Consider the following 13,070-nt stretch of genomic DNA (forward strand, 5'->3'; position numbering starts at 1 on the left):
ATTATACTTATCAATAAGTCCTTATTATCAATTCAAATACTTATTAAATAAAAAAATTTCAGGTTATTTATTCTAATAAATTCCTTAAATTAATCACATTTTCATTGTCTTACAAATTTGATAAGTTAAATAATTAGCAAATGGTTGGTGAATATTGGACAAATTAATCAATATATCTATTGAGTTTTTATCAATCAATAAGTGTTATTTTAATAAATATTAACAAGTATTAATTATCCTAATAAAAGCTAAAATATAATAAATTAGGAATCAATAAAATAAGTCTTTTAAAATTAACACTTATTTATTCCAAAAAAGCTGAATTGAAAATAAATCAAATACAGATATTTATTTTTATAGATAGACTTAGGTTATAAATAATATCATGAATAACTCCCCGTAGTCGGTAGTCTTGGATAAAGACCATCAACAGTTTTTAGAAGAAATGAAAACGGGCTAAAATAATATAATGGTTGACTAATTTTAGATATTTTTTAATAAACTAAGCCATAATCAGGTTTTATATCTTTTACTTATTATAGGTAGTTGTAAGGACAAGACCTTTAAACTAAAGAGAGTTAACAAAAAGTGATTATGAGACATTAAAAATTTTAGATAATAGAGTAGTTGTTTTACTTGATCCTGGCTATGAAATGAATTAAGATGATGTAATTTAAAAAAATTTTTTCAGTTGCCACTTATTTACTTCAATTTCATATTGCTATACTTTGGTATTTACTCAATTTTATGTCTTTAGGTATTAAGAAAAAATAGGAATAAAGAAATGCAATTCGCCTTTGATTTTGCATTTGATAAGGAAACTGACTAAGTAGAAGTGTATAAAAACTCTGCTTAACTATTAATAAAAGGTATTTTCGATGGTTATAATGCTACAGTATTTGCATATGGGGCTACAGGAGCTGGTAAAACTTATACGTAATTAACATTTATTTAGTTAATATTAGAAACTTGATGTTGAAAATATTTTTGTTTAAACCTTACTTAAAAGTATTAATTGTTTAAGTTAAAATATTGTATTTATTATATGGAATAGAATGATAGGGACACCAGATAGCATTGGGATAATGGAGAGGAGCATGGATGATTTATTTTAAGAATACCAACAGTTATCTTTAACAAAAGATATTATTGTTAGAGTAAGCTACATTGAGATATATAATGAATAAATCAAAGATCTTTTAACAGCAAGAGATAAAAACCTTGATTTAAGAGAAGACCCCTCTCAAGGAGTTGTTGTTAATGGTATAACTGAAATAGAAGTCAAAAACACTCACGAGATACTCCATTTATTGAAGGTTTATTTACTACTCTCAGTAGACTCAAATAGATTAAATAAATTTGTATAAAAATAGATAGGCAATAAGCATAGGACTATAGAAAGTACAGGTGCAAATGAAGTTTCAAGCAGATCTCATGCAGTTCTATAAGTTTAATTGCAAATTAAGGATAAAGCATCTGGAATTTAATCAGAGATATAATACTCTAAACTTAGTTTAGTCGATTTAGCAGGCAGTGAACGAGCTGCAAATACTTAGAATAGAGGAATAAGACTAATAGAGGGAGCAAAAATAAATTAAAGTCTCTTAGTTCTAGGAAATTGCATATAAGCCTTAAGTGAAGCTGCTGAAAAAGGTGTAAAGCATCCATTTATCCAGTATAGAGGAAGTAAACTAACTCGTTTACTTAAGGTATTTATTTAAGATTATTAATCTCATGCTTTATATTTAATGATTTTGCTTATGTTTCAAAGGATTCACTAGGTGGAAATTGTAGAACTGTAATGATTGCTAATGTAAGTCCTTTCATAAATAGCTTTGAAGATACGTACAATACTTTAAATTATGCAAATAGAGCTAAAAATATAAAAACACAAGTTTAAAGAAACTATTTGAATGTAGATAACCATATTTCTAACTACACACACTTAATAGACAGTTTAAAGAGAGAAAATGAAAATTTAAAAAAACTGCTTTAAAACAGATGTATTTTTCCTTTAATTATAGATAAAAAATCAATTATTTTTTATTTGGTTTCAAGCTATGAATTTGCCTTCTGAAGCTTTAGATGCCATTTCTAATTTAGATCAAAAATCTTAAGAAAACATGAAACAAATTGAGCTTCAAATTGCTGAACACTTCAAAGAAGAATTAGAATTAAAGAGGAAGATTTTTAAATTAGATGAGAAGCTTTAAGAAGCTTAGTTTGAGCAGTTTAAACTTTTAACAGAGCAAAGAAAATTGAAAGAAGGATCAAGCGATAGTTTTTAACATAAAGAAAGATTACAAGATAACTAGCAGCTGATAAACACCTTGCAAAAGTCAAAAACGGATGTAGAAAAGAAGCATCAAACTACATACGAAAATAGACAAAAATTTAATAAGGTTTTGAAAATTAATAGATATATTTATATGTTTTATTAATACAATTCATATTATATAATAGATTATCTAGTAAGAATAGCTGACTTCGAGTGATTAGAATTATTTGAACAGTATTTTTAAATAAAATATCCTAATCATTGTAATTATTATTATTATTACTATTTTTGGTCAAAGTTTTAAAAATCATTTTTAAAAAAGGAAAATACTGAAATTTAATATAAAGAAAAGAAACAAGAAGCAATCAGCCTCCACAAGCAATTACAGATTTAATTTTTGAAAGACTAGTTGAAGTTAAGGGATGAAATTATAAATGACCAAAAAAATATAATTAATAAAAACTAAATAGTTCACCGTATTTCTTACGAACCTTTAGTCGAATTAGATGATATAGAAGCTTCTGTATCTCCTTAAAATAATGATTACTCTTTCCATTCCGTTAGATAAGGACCTTCTAATTAATTAAATAATCGGGAATATGAAAGAAAGAAAAATGTTCAGTCTGAAAAAGTAAGGATAAGATCACATTCTAAAAATGTGGTCAGTATAAATTAAAGTCCCTAACGCTCAACTGAAAAGATTCTGCACAACGCTGTAAAGCTTCCATAAATAGGGAACTAAAACGCTTCTATTCACAATAGTAATAACAACAATTATAATAGCAAAAGCAGAAGTATTTAAAGATATATTACTCACGGAGATTCAACCGAACCTTCATTATATGGAGCTCCTAACTTTTAATCTAATTAAGGTCATCATAATTAATTATAATCTGAAAGAAAGAAAAATGATAAATAAGAAAACTCTAAATATGAAAATTACACTTATATCAGAAATAATAATGAGCAAAGCAGCTAAAAAGTAATACAGAAAAAGGTACTAAACCCAAGCAAACCGTTCTTTGGTAAATTTTTATTTTGTTTGTTTAAGTAAGTTTTTCGATAAAATGCAATTTCAAATTATTGGAATTTCTTAAAAAATATTTTTTTGTTAAAATAGAGAGAAGCAACTCTAAAAAAAAGATTAATTATTATGACAATTTCAAAAAAGCAGATTTATTTTAAAGACAGAGGTCTATTACCAAAAATATAAACTAGTCATTTAATGATGAAATTATTGGAGATTAATACGATTAAGTTCCTAAAGTAGATTAAAGTGAAGCTATGCCTTAAATTAACAAATATTATTATAAGAATGAAAAAGCCAGCTTTTAAATTTAAACTAGCAGCAATAGCAATTAAAGCAAAATTGAAGGAAATTAAACTGAAATGATTGGTTAAATTTATAATCAGGGAGATATTTTTTAAAAATACTAAAGATAAAGTGAAGACGTTTAAAACAGAAGTTTTAGAAGTACAAGTAGTTCCATATTCTCTAATTCTAGTCATTTAAACAATAATAACAACAATTTATCCATTTAGTAAAAAAATAAATAAATGAAAAGTAACCAGAACACAGTATAAAATAATAAAATCCTAAGTTTTTTGAATAATGATTTAAAAATTCAAAATATTTCTAAAACGGAAGTTTCAAGATCACAAATAAGTAACATGAATGTTGTATACCCAACAAATAAGAACTAGGAAAATTAAAATAATTAAGAAATTCACTCAAGCAGAAGGAATCATATTGGTAATAGTGATGAACCTAAAAGCCATGCTTTGTAAAGGCTTGAAGAAAAATAAGAATCGAGAGCTGAAAGACTGAGACAGTTAAATATAAATATCAAATATTTAAAAAAATTAGAATCTGAATAACAGTAAAACCAATAACATTAAGATGATAATTAAAAGCAATTAACAAAATAAAAAACTATTGTTTATTCTTAATAGAAAGTAGTGGCTTATCCAAATTATGGAAAAATAAACAAATAACCCACCACAGAATTTATTCGACAATAAATATAATCACATGACTAAAGACCTGAAAAAAGGGTACCTTCGAAGATAATGTCTGCCTAAAGGCATGATAACTCAAACTAAAATAATAAAAAATGATAATTTAAATAACAAATGAAAAAGATTTTAATTAAATAATTATTGAAAACACTTAAATAAAAATTAAAAAAAATACTAATTTTTAACTTTAATAAACTTTCAAATATAAAATTTGTATAAATTACTTATAATAATTAAAATTATTATGTATATAAGAGTCTTTATATAAAATTTAAGAAATTTATATTACATCTTAAAATATCAAAATTAGTCACATATATCTTTAATTAGTTACTCTATTTTCATTATTGATGTAAATTTTTTTTTAGTTTATTTACAATAAAATTTGACATTAAAGAAAGTTTTAAAGATTAAATTGATGCATATTTTTACTTATAATATTTATCATATCACATATAAATTAATTTCATAATTTTACATAAAGTTTTAAATACTTTATTTACAGTGATTAATACAAATCAGATCATCAAATAATGACGAATTTTATAAAAATTTTATTAACAAAAAAATATTTTTCGATAAAATTAAATAGAGTCTTAATTAATTAATGAGGATTTAAAGTACCTACCTATCTCTAATTAGACTATATTTTCTATTATACATTTTAATTAGTACTATTAAGATATAATAATGAATGATATACTTTCGATTTTATCATACCTTTTGATACAAGCAAACTTTATAAATTCATATTTCATCTATCTTATAATTATTTCTTAATTTAATTTAAAGACTCTCTAAATAAAACTAAATTAATCTTTAATATATTTATAATTAATTGAATATAAATTTTCGAAAAAAAATGATGTAATAGAAAAAATATTTCGATAATCTTGAAGATGTAATTTTTTACTTTTTATCTTTAAATTTATTTTTATTTATAAAAAAAGTTTTTAAAATCTTCTCTTGAATAACATTCAATCCTCCATATTAATCTTAAGTATGTTTAATTTATTAATTTATTATTATTCTTTTTTATATAATTTTTTAAGTTTTTTACAATTATTTTTTTATTAGATATTCTCATATTTATTTCCTTCAAATTTCATAAAACAAATATTTTTTTTATTTTAACTTTTTGTTTTGATTAATAATCAATCCATTTCATATTATTTCATATTTTTTCTTCATTTTTACCTTCAAACAACCTAATTAATTATATATTTTCTTCAATATATAAAAAGTAAAAATTATATTGATGATGCAGGTGCATCTAACTTAGGTTTTGCTTTATCAAAGTGCACTAATCTCTCAAATCTGGTACTTTATCTCGAGTAAGAACAGTTTATATATTTTGAATTTTGATTTTTTTTGAATATTCTCTTTATTAATCAGTTTTGGATTTTTACATCATTAAATAAAAAATGAATTTAAAACAATAAAAATATATTAGAAATTTATATTAGCTTATTACTTAATTTATTTTTTTATTTGATTTCACTTGTATTTTTTTCAACTTAATTTAACTCATTCATTTTTTTTTCTTTCAACTTTTGCAGAACTTATTAATTAAACATATTATCTTCATTATTTAAAAAGCGGAAATTAAATTTGTGACCAAGGTGTATTAAACATAGGTTCTGCTTTAGGAAAGTGCACTAATCTCTCAAATTTGGAACTTTGTTTTGAGTAAAAACAGTTTAGATTTTGAAATATTTATATATAAAAATGAATTTAAAACAACAAAACTCTTTTATCTAATTTATTAATTAGCTTTTTATTTGACTTATTTTTATTTTTTCTTTTGGATTAGATTTTCTTTCTTTATTATACTCACTCATTTTTTTTATTTTCAGCTTTTGATTTAATTATTAATTAATTCATTTTTATTATTTCTTTTTTTCTCCTTCTAAATAACTTATAAATTTTATGTATTTTCTTTAATATTTAAAAAGCGAAAATTATATTGGTGATTAAGGTACATCAGGATTAGGTTATGCTTTAGCAAGCTGCACTAGTCTATTAAATTTGACCCTTTGCCTTAAGTAAAAATAGTTTATGTTTGTTTTGGATTTTAATATTTTTTAATTTAAAACAATTAAATTAATTTAAATTAATTTTATCAATTAACCCTAATTTGGTTTATTTTTCTTTTTTATTCTGCTTGTGTTTTTTTATTTCTCTAAATTTAAATCATTAATTTTTACAATATTAACATTTGATAGATTATGAATTAATTCTTTTCTAATATTTCATTTTTTTTAATTTTTCCTAATAACAAACTAATTTATAAAAAAATATTATCTTCAATACTTAAAAAGTTACAATTAAATTGGTAATGAAGGTTCATCAGGTTTATTTTCTGCTTTAGTAAAATACACTAATCTCTCAAATTTGACACTTCACCTCAAGTAAAAAGAGTTAATTTGTGTTGGATTTTGATATAATTTAATATATAAACTAATTTAAAGCAATGAAACTCTTTTAATTAATTTATTTGCTTTTTATTTGATTTAGTTTTCCTATTTATCCTACCTATGTTTTTTTTTCTTTATAATTTAACTATTTCATTTATTATTTCATATTTTACTTCTATTCTTCCTTCTAACTAACAAATTAATTATATATCTTTTCTTCAATATTTAAAAAGTGGAAATTATATTGGTCATGATAGTACGTAAGATTTATTTTCTGTTTTAGCAAAATGCATTAATCTCTCAAATTTGACACTTAATTTTGGGTATAAACAGTATATTTGTTTTGGATTTTGATATTCTTTAGTATAAAAATGAATTTTAAAAAAAACAAACTCTTTTAGTTAAAATGTTTATTAAACTTTTATTTAATTTATTTTTCTTTTTTATTCTGCTTGTTTTTTACCTCTTTTAAACGCATTAATAAATTAATTTCTTATTATTTCATATTATATTTCATTTTTCCTTCTAACTAAATAATAAATTACAATTACTTTCCTCCATATTTAAAAAGTTACAATTATATTTGTAATGAAGATGTATCAGGCTTAGGTTCTGCTTTAGCAAACTGCATTAATCTATCAAATTTGACACTTTATCTTCAGTAAAAATAGTTTATTTTTGATATTTTTAAAAAAATGAAATTAAAAAAATAAAATTCTTTAATTTATTTATTAGCTTTTTATTCTGCTTAGATATTATTTTTTTAGCTTAATTTAGCACATCCATTTGTTAATTTTTAACTTTTGCTTTGATTTTTATTAATCCTTTTCTAAATATATCATATTATTTCTTTATTTCTACCTTCTACCTAACAAATTAACAATATAAATTTTATTCAACATTTAAAAAGTTATAATTAAATTAGCGATGTAGGTGTATCACGTTTAGGTTTTGCTTTAGCATAATGCACAAATCTCTAAAATTTGATACTTTAACTTGAGTAAAAATAGTTTATTTGTTTTGGATTTTGGAATTTTTAAAAATAAAAATTAATTTAATATTCATTTATTTAATTTATTATTCTATTTTTCTTTTAGTTGTGTTTTTTTATTTACTAATTCAAAATATTTATTTTAAATTAAACATATTATTCAAGTTAATTTTATTAGTGATTTACTCTAATTTATTATAAAAGATGTAACAGATTCAACAAATCAGAAGAATTGAAAATAAAGAGTAAGTATCTTAAATCAAAAAGATTAGTTGCTTTTAAAATAAATTTTTGACAATAAATAAATAATGAAATTAAGATGAATAAATATAAAAATATTTGAATAATAGAATATGATATGTCGTCTTATTTTATAATATTATGTAATAGAATAGTTTAACCTCAAAAATATATAGATAGATTTATGATTATTTTTAAATACTAAGCTCATAATTAAGTAATTCCCCTTTAATCAGCAGCCTGTTTTCACCCGCTATTCAGGAATATGAAACTTTTAGTTTATTAGGGTTCTCCTTCAGAAATTTATTTTAGATATTCAAATAATTCTGATATTTTTTAATTTTAACTTTTTATTAATTAAATTAAAAATACAACAAATCAAATCACATTTAGAATCAGTATTTCATTTGAAATAAATCATTTCTGCAAATATTTTAAAATGAAGAAGGTTTAAGTAAAATAGATAGGATTTTTTTTCTCTCTAAGCATTTCTTTAACTGGTTGGCTTATGAGAAAACTAATATTAAATTTATTACATCTTTATTTCAATTTATTTTGAATTATTCTTAATAAATTTAATATTTTAATTTATTTTTTAACAGAAAATTAAATTATTTACTAATTGAATACTTTTTAATGTTATTAAACATTTTGTTTGTCTATTAAAATTTAAAATATTAGGACCGTACTTTACCAAATCTACAATTATTTAATGCGAAAAGATATTTAAAAAAAATTAAAAGCAGAATTTAATAGAACTAATTAACTATTTGAGAAAATTCAAATAAAATTACTGTCAGGAATAAAAAGTTATTTATCATTTAAAATTAGAAGAAGGGAGAAAAAAAATATTAATAAATAAATTGATTAAACTTTTGAAAAGAATTTGCACAATATATCTAAATTAATTTAAGCTTTAAATCAAGGTATAAAATGAAAAAATTAGAGTACACAATAGATTAGAAAGAGTATGATACATTAGTCTTAGGTACAGGAATGACTGAAGCTTTATTTTCAGCTTCTTTAGCCAAGATCGATAGAAAAAAAGTAAAATTTTAAATATATTCGCATTTAAATTAAATATATTTAATAAATAAAGATATTAGTAGTTGATGCCGATTAAGGATACAGCTCTTCTTAAAAAACTTTTAACTTTAAGGAATTGGTTTAAGATATGCAAGATAAAATGAAACATGTTGAGGAAAACAAGTTAAAAAAGGAGTTTTTCACCAACTTAGAATTGAATGAAGAATGGAATAAGAGAAATTAAGAGTTTGTAGAAGAAATAGTGAACAAAACTCAGCAATACAAATATTTTAATATAGATTTATAACCTAAGCTCTTATATTCAAATAGTTTAGTTGTTGATTGTATGAGATAAGCAAATATGGATTAGTACATGGATTTTAGAGCAATCGATTCAATTTACTTTTTTGAGCCTAGTTCTAAGAAATTCATTTAAACCCCTTGCTCTAAGAGTGACATATTTAAGTCAAAAGAATTCGGTTTAATGGAAAAGAAGCAGTTATTTTAATTCCTTCACAAGTGCGTGTCTCTTTACAATAAATAATTTTAGAAGTAAGTGAATTAGAATTCAATTGAAGAGTTTGACAAAGAATTTGAAGTTGATGAGGAAACTTATAAGCTCTACAACTAGCTAAAAGAATAGCCTTGCATAAATTTTTTACGTGAAAGAATTTCAAGCAAAAAAGTTTAAGATATTTTCCTTTATAATTTGTGCAATTATGAATTTAATCCAAATGAGCCTATACCTGAGTTTTTAAAGTAAGATTATACAACAAAAAGCTTCTTACATAGACTTAATAAGTATATAAAGAGTTGTGGAGTTCACACTGCACTTCCATATCTATATACAAATTACGGAACAGGAGATATTCCTCAAGGTTTTGCCAGAATTAGTGCTATTTTTGGGTCTATCTACTGCTTAAACAAAGACTTAGATATTTAATATATCAAAAAAGACAACGAAACAGGATTATTTAAAATTAAATCTAATCTTTAAAGCTAACCTGACGAGATAGTATCAGAAAACGCATAAACTGATGGTTATATCTACCCTAAGAACGAAGAAAAGCCAACAGAAATACCATAAGCTGAAAAATAAGATTAAGAGGTATCACTTGAAAAAGCAATAGATTAAAAATAAGAGGATAACTAAATTGAATAAGCAGATTAAAACACAAAAATTGCAGAAGAAAATTATTTCACTGTTTAAAATATAATAGCTGGTCCAGAGTATAGATAAAAAATAAAGAAGATTTTAGGGCTAGAAGAAAAATAGGTCAAAGAGGATATTTATTTGTTAAGAGTTACAATAATATCTAAAAAATCAGATGAATAGGTTAAGTTAGAAAAGGAAATATAAGATTTAGAAGATGAAGAAAAAACTAAAAGAGAAATAAGATATACATGCCCTATTATGTATTCAATCCCTCCTAATGATTTACTTGCTTTTAAATAACCTCTTTCTATATTGCATTTAGATCATAATTCAATGAGCACCCCAACTACTCATTAAGTTTTCTATTGCAAAAAAGTATTAGAAAATAAAGACAATTACAATAAAGAAGTTGAGCAAATCATATAATTCGTCGAAAATATAGATTAATATATTAAAGGTTAGCCATTTAAATACAAGGCAGATTATGTTTGGGCATATCTTTAAAATAGAAATGACTAAGGAGTTTTTGAGTAAATATAAGACGAAGACAAGAAATTCCAAGTAAGTTTTATTGGTTAAGATTATTTTGAAATCGATATGGACAAGAATTTTGAAGAATTCAGAGACACTATCACATCTATTAGTTCTCAGGTTAATACTTAAGATGAAAATTATTTCTAAACAATTCAAGAGCTTAATGGAGAAGTTGATTTCTATTAAAACAAAATTGAAGAAGAGGAGGACTTCAAAGGAATCGATAACATCATTAATAAATTTGAGTAATTAGTTCAAGGAAATAATAAATAAGAAAGCGAAGTTAAAGAAGGTGAAGTTGAATAATAAAAAGAATAAGTCTATGCTGAGTAGAAAGAAATACCTTAATCCGAAAATAGTAAAAATCAAGAAGAAAACAATGATTAATAAAGCGAATAGGGATAAAATATTGTTTAATAATCATAAAATGTAGCAGAAAATGTTCCATAAGATGAGCAATCTAATTGAATTATAAACTAAAATCATTACCATTATATAAAAAACGCTTAATAAATTTATATTTAAATTTTGTTTGAATTTCAAGCCTTAAAAATGTCTTAATTTATATCAACTTTGCTATTATTTTTAAAGATTTTTTTACTTTTTTCTATTTTATTTTTGGACATAACTTTCAAATCATAAAAATAAACAAATCAATACTCAATTTATTAGCTTGCAATAAATATATTTTCTAAAATAATTAATTGATTAACTCAAAAAATAAAATATGGATTAATCTTAGTCAAGTAAAACTTGTGAACATATAGACAAGTAATAGGAATATTTTATAAATATTTAAGGAAATGCTGAAAAAGTAATAGTCTGCCCTCAATGCGTGATAGAGTTTAACTACTAGGGATAATACCTACTTTACTCTTAGCAAATTAAAAGTTCAAATGATGAAACAATATTTATAAATTGGCCACCATTAAATAATATGAATTTATGTAAAAAGGTTTAAGATCATTTAAAACAATAACAGAAAGCAGATTATTCATCAATGAGAAGCAATACCATCTAATTTTTTTAAGATTTTAAGAAAGATTTAGTCACTTTGATAGATTCTTACCAAAAAAACATCATGATAAAAATAGATTAAATGGAAAACTACAGAAACGAATTAGTTTGTTTATATAACAATATTTCTTAAAAGGAAGAAATAAAAAATATTATTAAAATGGATATCGAAATGCAATCTGTAAAGTTTGGTGAAATTCTAAATTCCCTTATGGAAAAAAAGGAACAAAATACTAAATAACTAGAGGAGTTTATTAATGGTCAAGAAAAGGCTTAACATGTTACAAATTTAGAGAATGCTAAAAAAATCAGAAAAAATTTTTTAGCTATTGCAGAATAGTATATATGCTAAGGTATTTATGAAATTAAAGAATCTTTCTAAAATATTGAATAAAACAGCTCTAAGTGTAAGTCTTAGCTTTTTTAATTGCTCAGTATTCCATCAAATTACATTACTTAAGAATACTAACAAAGTATATTAAATAAGTTGGATATTTTACCAATTACCTTTTTTGATGTTAACAATATTAATGCTTTTGTTAATAACTCAAATCCATTAAAAGTGAGTAATATCAAAATATTTGAAGAATTAGATAAAGCAATTTCTCAAAATTAAGAAAAACTTTTCTACTCTATCAATTTAGCTATGGAAAAAGATAAATTACAATCATTAAAAGTTGAAGAAATTAAAATTTTTGAGTTTATAAGAGCCTAGTGCTATAATGATCCTAATAATTCATTAATAAAACATAATTAAGTGACACGCTTAACTAGAAACGACTATATTATGTTACTTAGCAAATTAATTTTATAAAAAAATTATAAATATAAATTAGTATTTTCAGTTTCATCAAATTTTCTATTAGTTATTGGAATTATTCCAAAAGCAAATTAATCTTCACAAACATCCTTTTTCACATAAAATTTCTCATATTCGACATAAAAATCATGGTTTAAACTTAACTAAATCAAAAAAGGAGAAAATTTGGTTGATAAATATACAAATCCCTCTTAATAATAATTCTTGTTAGAAATATGTTTAGATTAAAAGCTATTTTAAGTTTCTGATTACCCTGATAAGAATAGCATAAATTGCTTAAGCCAGGATCAAGTGCATTTTTTTGAGTAAAATATATAAGAAGAGCCAAGAATTTCTTTTCACATCTGTCATGCAAATGGAGGTAAAGTTGGAGATACTCTTAGGATACACGATTTTTAAATAGAAATTTTATGATGAATGCTTTAATAATTGTATGTATATTTATTTCTTTTTTTGTATGATTTTCTACATTATTTTAATAATTTATGTAAATCTCCATATATTGTAGTCTTCATTATATAATAGGAAAAGTAATATTGTAGTTTTTATTATATAATAGGAAAAGTGTGGTT

General features: G+C 22.7%; 4 protein-coding genes across 4 annotated transcripts; all 4 read left to right on the forward strand. All coding sequences in view use genetic code 6, as the record gives it.

The window, feature by feature from the left end:
• Positions 1-385: 385 nt before the first annotated feature.
• On the forward strand, positions 386-4,396 carry TTHERM_00300500 (kinesin motor catalytic domain protein; the record flags this gene model as incomplete). The annotated part of the gene is made up of 10 exons (XM_001024577.2): positions 386-472; positions 543-668; positions 758-936; positions 1,055-1,316; positions 1,374-1,709; positions 1,772-2,003; positions 2,059-2,402; positions 2,464-2,541; positions 2,601-3,303; positions 3,399-4,396. 10 exons carry the CDS (start codon positions 386-388, stop codon positions 4,394-4,396), a joined length of 3,345 nt encoding a protein of 1,114 aa, XP_001024577.2.
• Positions 4,397-5,103: 707 nt separating this feature from the next.
• On the forward strand, positions 5,104-8,126 carry TTHERM_000300519 (hypothetical protein). The gene is made up of 10 exons (XM_012800159.1): positions 5,104-5,198; positions 5,248-5,297; positions 5,542-5,631; positions 5,897-5,986; positions 6,253-6,342; positions 6,619-6,708; positions 6,948-7,037; positions 7,286-7,375; positions 7,625-7,714; positions 7,910-8,126. Exons 1-10 carry the CDS (start codon positions 5,160-5,162, stop codon positions 7,998-8,000), a joined length of 810 nt encoding a protein of 269 aa, XP_012655613.1. The 5' UTR covers positions 5,104-5,159; the 3' UTR covers positions 8,001-8,126.
• Positions 8,127-8,878: 752 nt separating this feature from the next.
• Positions 8,879-11,129, forward strand: TTHERM_00300520 (GDP dissociation inhibitor; the record flags this gene model as incomplete). Its single annotated transcript, XM_001024579.1, has 2 exons — positions 8,879-8,992; positions 9,045-11,129. The coding sequence occupies 2 exons, from the start codon at positions 8,879-8,881 to the stop codon at positions 11,127-11,129; spliced, it is 2,199 nt and encodes a 732-aa protein (XP_001024579.1).
• Positions 11,130-11,388: 259 nt separating this feature from the next.
• Positions 11,389-12,912, forward strand: TTHERM_00300530 (hypothetical protein; the record flags this gene model as incomplete). Its single annotated transcript, XM_001024580.1, has 1 exon — positions 11,389-12,912. The coding sequence occupies one exon, from the start codon at positions 11,389-11,391 to the stop codon at positions 12,910-12,912; it is 1,524 nt and encodes a 507-aa protein (XP_001024580.1).
• Between the last annotated feature and the right edge of the window lie 158 nt (positions 12,913-13,070).

This window comes from Tetrahymena thermophila (assembly GCF_000189635.1).
Source record: "Tetrahymena thermophila SB210 genomic scaffold scf_8254379, whole genome shotgun sequence".
In the NCBI taxonomy this organism is placed as follows: Eukaryota; Ciliophora; class Oligohymenophorea; order Hymenostomatida; family Tetrahymenidae; genus Tetrahymena; species Tetrahymena thermophila.